Source organism: Aquarana catesbeiana, linkage group LG10, assembly GCF_042186555.1.
Source record: "Aquarana catesbeiana isolate 2022-GZ linkage group LG10, ASM4218655v1, whole genome shotgun sequence".
Taxonomy (NCBI): Eukaryota; Metazoa; Chordata; class Amphibia; order Anura; family Ranidae; genus Aquarana; species Aquarana catesbeiana.
The window spans coordinates 228,913,166-228,920,595 of NC_133333.1; the positions used below are offsets into that span (position 1 = coordinate 228,913,166).

Consider the following 7,430-nt stretch of genomic DNA (forward strand, 5'->3'; position numbering starts at 1 on the left):
GATTGAAACTGTGGGGGGGATGGGCTAGCAGTGACATGACACTGATCGCTACTCCCGATGACAGGGAGCAGACGATCGGTGTCCTGTCACTAGGCAGAACGGGGAGATACTGTTTTACATCGGCAATTCCCCGTACTTTAGCTCCATGACACAATTGCGGTTATCCCAGAGGCGATCGAGTCTGCGGGTCCCACGAGCATGGTCACGGAGCTCGCGGCAGGCACGTGGGCGCGCTGCCGGGGGGCACGTGCGCACAGCGGGAAATTCAAAGTAACGTACAGGTACATTACTTTGCCCAGCCGTGCCATTCTGCCGACGTATATGTGCTGACAGCGGTCGGCAAGTGGTTAAAGTGAAACAATAAAAATGACATATTGCTTTAAATATCATGCCTGGAGAGTCTCCTTAGTCTGCCTGTAAAGTAGCATATCAGTGTAATGTGTTTTACTATGCCACAGCAAAATGACATTTCTAAAGAAATAAACTGCTCGCGGCTGTAATGTAGTGTCGGATCCCGACAATATACATAAAAATCATTGAAAAAAACGTCATGTGATTCATACTAGATCCAAAGGGCCTGGTAATGGACCGGGGGGCAGTCTGTTACCAGGCCCTTTTGGTCTGGTATGAATATTAAGGGCAACCCCGCACCAAAATTTAAAAAAAAATTGCGTGGAGGTCCCCCCAAAATCCATACCAGGCCCTTCAGGTCTGGTATTGATATTAAGGGGAACCCTGTGCCAAAATTAAAAAAAAAATGTCATGGGGTCCCCTTTAAAATCCATACCAGACCCTTATCCGAGCATGCAATCTGGCAGGCAGCAGGAAAAGGGGGGACGAGAGAGCGCCCCCCCTCCTGAACCATACCAGGCCACATTCCCTCAACATGGGGGGGGTGTTTTGGGTTCACCTCAAAACACCTTGTCCCCGTGTGGATGGGGACAAGGGCCTCTACCCCACAACCCTTGCCCGGTGGTTGTGGGGGTCTGCGCTTGGGGGGCTTATCATGGAGGTGGAGTTTTTCCGGTTTGTTGGGGTTTTTTTCTTGGGAACGTCGGACTCTGTAATCGAAGATGAATGGACATCACGGGACATTTTTATTTTTTTGTCCCAAACTGTCTACTGTCATTTTTACTTTTTTGACCTTTTTTTGGAGAATGTGTCCAATGTAGCCGATACCCATTCACATAGGGGGGACCCCAAAACAACCTCCCCATGTTGAAGGCATGTGGCCTGGTATGGTTCAGGAGGGGGGCGCTCTCTCATACCCCCCTTTTCCTGCAGGCTGTCAGGTTGCGTGCTCGGATAAGGGCCTGGTATAGATTTTGGGGGAGGTGACCTCCACGCCATTTTAAAAAACATTTTTGGTGCAGGGTTTCCCTTAATACCCATATCATACCTGAAGGGCCTGGTATGAATTTTGGGGGGACCCCCACGCAATTTTTTTGAAAATTTTGGTGCGGGGTTCCCCTTATAATTCATACCAGAACTGAAGGGCCTGGTAATGGACTGGGGGAGACCCATGCCGGAATCTGACAATACATTACAGCCGCAAGAAGTTTTAAATGACATTTTTTCCTTTAGAAATGTCATTTTGCTGTGGTATTGTTCTAAACACAGGAAAGATGCACTACGTTACAGGCATACTATAGACACCCCCAGGCACAATATTTAAAGGAATATTTCATTTTTATTGTTTCACTTTAAGAATTATTAAAATCACTGCTCCTTAAAAAACATCAGTTTTTAAAACTTTTTTGCATTGATACATATCCCCAGGGGTAGGACCCGGGTCCCCAAACACTTTTTATGACAATAACTTGTATATAAGCCTTTAAAATTAGCACTTTTGATTTTTCACATTTTTGTCCCTTAGAGTTTAACGGTGTTCACACAATTTTTTTGTTCTTGTGCGAACTGAGGGGGGGTGTTTGGCTCATCCCTATTCAGTATCTCCTATCTAAAGCTGGCCATACATGGATTGAAATTAGACTGGTTCAGCAGGGACTGACCGAATTTCAATCTATGTATGGACACTGTAGTTGCACAGAAGTTTATCCACCGATTGACTTCTGTACAACCACCCTGTTGAATTCTCCATGCTCGATCAGTGCTGCAGGAAGACAATGACACAGCAGGGAGGATTCATTCATCCACCTTGAATGTGTGGATAGGGGGATCTGATCAGTTTTTTCATTCAGCCCGCTCATCTATGGGCAGCCTAATTCACCACTCTAATACCCACCAGCTAATCCAACAGATCTGGAAAGCACATCCACTAATTTCTGATCAAATACAAATAAACATGATTTTATTTTATATCTACTCTATACTATATCTATCAATTTTAGGATTAAAAAAAAAAAAAAAAAAAAAAAAAAACAGAACTCCAGATACAAATAACAAGATGAATAGCATGTTAAAAGATAACATAACACAACCAGATTTTTCTGCAATATTCACCTTCAGTCCAGAGATATCCCCCATAGTACCATTTTTCTGCCACTTGATGTCCTCGGTCTGATGGCCGGGATCATTGAACCCACTTCCTCTTAGCGCAGGTTGTCCTGGACCCTCCCCACTCTGTGACTGGACAGTGATATGAGAAGCAGCACAGTGATGGTCTTGTCTCTGTCACTCTGCTCCTTCCTTCTATCACCACATGAACATGCACTGCTTTTTCTTCTCACACTCCAGTCCTGTAGTACTGAGACTGCAAGAGGCAGATAACAGGTTGGATTCAGGTACTTACAGTGTTTGCATTTAAAATGATTACAGAGCTCCATCTGAGTCTTTTATATCTGCCCAGATTTCAGTTTTAATATATATATAAAATACATCTCATTATAGAAAATTATTATTACCTTTCTCTTTTTATATGCATAAATATTCACCTTATTCATCCAGTCAATCAGACTCACTCACACATCGGAGTAAGGGGCCAATTTTTTACTCGCACTGACAGCGTGAGGAGGGGAAAAAAGCCGATTACCGGCTTCTGTAAACGGGACATTGGTCACTCACACAGAGAGGCACTGCCGCCTCATTAGTGCCCACCAGTGCCACCTACCAGTGCGCATAAGTACTGCTAGGCAATGCCCACTAGTGCCACCTATCAGTGTCCACCAGTGCTGCCAATCAGTGTCCACCAGTGCTGCCAATCATTGTCTACCAGTGCTGCCAATCAGTGCCCACCGGTTTTGCATCACCAGTGCCACCTATCAGTGCTGTCTATCAGTGTCACCTACCAGTGCCTATCAGTGCCACCTATTAGGTCCACTTATCAGTGCCGCCTATCAGTGCCCTTCAGTACCGCCTATCAGTGCCACCTATCAGTGCAGCCTTATTAGTGCCTCCTGATAAGTGCCCACCAGTGCAGCCTATCAGTGCCCATAAGTGCAGCCTCATCAGCGCACATCAATAAAGGAGAAAAATTACCTGTTTGCAAAATTTTATAACAAACTATGAAACCCCAGTAGTGATTAAATACCACCAAAAGAAAGCTCTATTTGTGTGAAAGAAAATGATAAAAATGTCATATGGGTGCAGTGTTGCATGACCATGCAATTGTCATTCAAAGTGCAACAGTGCTGAAAGCTGAAAATTGGCCTGGGCAGGAAGGGGGTTTAAGTGCCCAGTAAGCAAGTGGTTAATGAGCAATTACAGTAAGTAGAAGATCTCTGTACTTTTCTACATGTTAATGGGCCAATACCAGCTGCTTATGAAAAACAAGTCTGCTGAGATTTTTTAATACACCTATATTATGAGTAATCACTGCTCAAGGTTGGTCTCCACCTGTACCACCTTCACTGCATACAACCAGGTGCTGGCCCTGTTCGTTATGGGCTTCACAGTAGAGGAAATGGGTCTGGTCGGCCATACATCCGATAAAATCACCTTAATTTAGACATATTCCGAAATAGACACTCCACAATGTACAATCGAGGGAAAATGGCACACAAACTAGTGCTATTTTCCCTCAATTGTACATTGTGGAGTGTCTATTTCGGAATATGTCTAAATTAAGGTGATTTTATCAGATGTGCAGCCAAACGGACCCTTTTCCTCTTCTGTGAAGCCTGTAATGGACAGGGCCAGCACCTGGTAGTGTGCAGTGGAGGCGGTACAGGTGGAGACCGACCTTGAGCGGTGATTACTCTTCACCCATAGGCTTATTATGGGGCATCCATAGTCAGTTTGGACCAGAGGGCCCTTAGAATAGGTAAGCATAGACATCCTTCCTTTACAGAGTAGCTAGTATAGGGCTTAGAATGGGGGTGAGAGCAGGGTTAAAGTGGTGTTCCGGACGAAATTATACTTTTTAAATAAAAATACCCCTATAATACACAAGCTTAATGTATTCTAGTAAAGTTAGTCTGTAAACTAAGGTCTGTTTTGTTAGTTTATAGCAGTAGTTTGTTATTTTATAAACTTACAGCAGGCCGTGGCCATCTTAAGTCTGGGCATCGGAAGCCAGACTGTATTTCTTCCTGGATCTCATCCTTGCAGATCCCGCACATGCTCAGTGCAGCACAAGCAGTGTAATAGGTTTCAGGTCAGGTTTCCATAGCAACGGCAGTGTCAGAGGAAGTTGCCGCCCATTCCCAGAAGGCATTGCAAACAGGAAATGATACGATGGGCCATGGCCAGGGAGGAGGAAGTGAAAAATGAATACAGCAGATATACAGTAGGTGCTGAGAAAAAAAATAAAAAAATATCCAATTCGTTTACAATGCACAGTTTAGTGAGGGATGCTGAAGAGTTGTAAAAGTGGGTGGAACTTCACTTTAAGTTTAGATTTGACTGGACTTCTACTTTAAACAATGTGAATAGGCTTTTTCAGCACAGTAGATGAGGGGAGCCTGAATACAAACATTATAAAGAGCTGAGAGCTCCATCTGCTGGATGAAAACATAGATTGTAACATTTCAAATACAATATTTCAAAGTTACCTGACTAAAAACACGAAAAAAGTTTGTATTTTAAACAACTTAATAAATGAAATAAACTCAAACACAATAGAAGTTGCCTTTAAAGAAATAATCTTCTGCAACCTAAAATGCAAAAATCATAAAGTAATGAAACATTAGCGGACAAGTCACCTTGTTCCTTCTAACTCAGCTGCGGCTGATGATGTATGCGACCAATCATATGCTCCGGTACGGTCATGTAGCCATCTGTTCAGTTCCATGATACATTTCTCCTGGAATTTTAATATGAGTATATTTTTAAAGGAATTGGAGGCAGAATAAAGATTGTGAATGGCGGAACCAAGGCTGATGTCAATCAAAAATGTACCCTCAATTCGACCTGGAGGAATATTAGAGATTCAGATGTTATCTTACCCGAAACTAATTTCACTGCCAAAAAAAGATTTCACACTTTCATAATTTGGCATTTAATGACAGTGCTAGATGAAAATAGCTTTAAAAAATTATTCCCAACCAATATATAATATGGTTCTGGGATTTCCTGCTAGGCCCAGCCTTATATGTCACATTATCTTCCATATATGAAAGCACCAGATGAGCAAGGAGCTGAGAGAGAGAGAGAGAGAGAGAGAGAGAGAGAGAGAGAGAGAGAGAGAGAGGGTAAGGAGAGTATAAAGGGATCAGAGGGCCATTTGCAGAGAAGCAGTCACTTTCCTCTACATCTGTTCTGATCATTTAGGCTCCATTCACACTTGTGCAACTTCAAAATTGTGTGATTTCCACTGCGACTTTACAGTGTGATTTGATGCGAGTTTGATGCCACGTTGGACGAGTGCGACTTTATTGCAACTTTGCCTTTGACCATGTGACTGCGTGTGCTCTACAAAGTCGCACACACATGTATATGATTCAGGTGCAACTTTATTGTGACTTTTGAGGGTTTACATTAAGTCTATGGGCCTCATGTCACTTTAAAGTTGCTGTGACTTTAAGGCCTTATGAACACAGTGCGTTAAGAAAAAAAAAACAAGCTGCAAAGCCAGTACCGACACCAGGAAAAATGCGCTTTTAGAAGTGTTTTGCATTGGCATTAATGTTGTTAATGCACACAGAGTTCCTCCTTACATCAGAGTTTGCAGGATTCCCCCTTACATGCTGCGCTGGTGTTTAGCAGTGTTTCTCTGCCCTCATCTGTTTTCCACTCCCAAATCCAATTACTGCATCTTAAAAACGCTTGACGGGGCTTAGTGCTGTATACAGCGTTAGCACACATTTAGCCATGTCAGGCGTTTTTATAGCTGTAACGCTGCTGCCTAAGAACGCGCTGGCCCTGGGGTTTTTTGGCAGCTTGAAAACGCCTATGACACTAAAAGCTCCTAAAAGCCTATGTGGACACATAGAATAACATGGAGAGATGTTTTTAATCTGTATAAAAAAAAGTCTGATGCTCCTAAAAGCGACAGGAAAAACAAACTCATGTGCATGAGTTTTAAGTCACACAAATATGAACAGTACTCATTGAAAAACATGGGGTGCAACTTGTCATGTGACTTTGGGGTTCAAAGTTGCATGACAAGTCGTACAAGTGTAAACTGGGGCTTAAAGATAGAAAACAAATATGATAATGTTTGTGAATTGACCTTTTGCAAGCAAATAAATAAAACATGATAATATACTGATCAAGAGTGACATATTCACCAAATAAAAATGTTGGATGGCAGACTAGTAAATTTTCAGCGGACAACGGTCTGTTGTCAGATTTTCATATTGTCTGTATACAAGTCCGTTACACGAAAGTCCAAATACAAACACGCATGCTCGGAATCAATGCTCACCAAACACGACATTAGCAGAAGGTGCCCAAAGGGTGGCGCTCAAGAGCTAAAATTCCACATAGTATGTTACTACGTTCGTGTTTGTTGGCCGACAATTATGTGCCATTAGTATGCAAGACAAGTTCCTGGCACACGCCCTTCAGACAAAAGTCTGATGCTCTTTTGGTCAACAATCCTATCGTGTGTATGAGGCTTTAGATTTATTAACATTTTTTTGTTAAAAAACATCAATCTATGCTGTACATACCGCTGCTGAACTGATAGTGAAACATCGCCATTGGAAATTTTATAGAATCCTCTGCAAAGACCATGTCCTCCTTATTAGAGAAATACGTATCAAGAAAACCTCTGGAATCCATTCCATGTACATGATAGAGTTTATGTGTTGTGGAATCCATCGTCCTGAAATGCTGAACTTCACCTCTTTGATTTCTGCTTTCAACTAAGCTTTAATGTTTGAGTTCTATTTATATTCCTTTGGAATAAGGTGTTTACATTTTATTGTAATATAATCATAAATATATTTATAAAGCAGTCATGTGCATAGTGCTGACTGAGGCATGATTGTCATCTGAGTTTGCAAAGGTTTAACCACTTTAAGACCAGGCTTTTTTTTTACATTTGTTGTTTTCAAGTAAAAATCTGTATTTTTTGCTAGAAAATT

The 7,430-nt window shown here is 42.1% G+C and overlaps 1 protein-coding gene across 1 annotated transcript in view; it reads right to left on the minus strand.

The window, feature by feature from the left end:
- Positions 1-7,184, minus strand: part of LOC141111255 (indolethylamine N-methyltransferase-like) — a 91,262-nt gene extending 84,078 nt beyond the window's left edge. Inside the window, exons 1-2 of the mRNA XM_073603398.1 lie at positions 7,014-7,184; positions 5,103-5,310 (exon numbers count right to left, since the gene is read on the minus strand). Coding sequence (XP_073459499.1) covers positions 5,103-5,310; positions 7,014-7,164 — 359 coding nt within the window. The 5' untranslated portion in view covers positions 7,165-7,184. The remainder of the gene's footprint in view (positions 1-5,102; positions 5,311-7,013) is intronic.
- Positions 7,185-7,430: the final 246 nt, after the last annotated feature.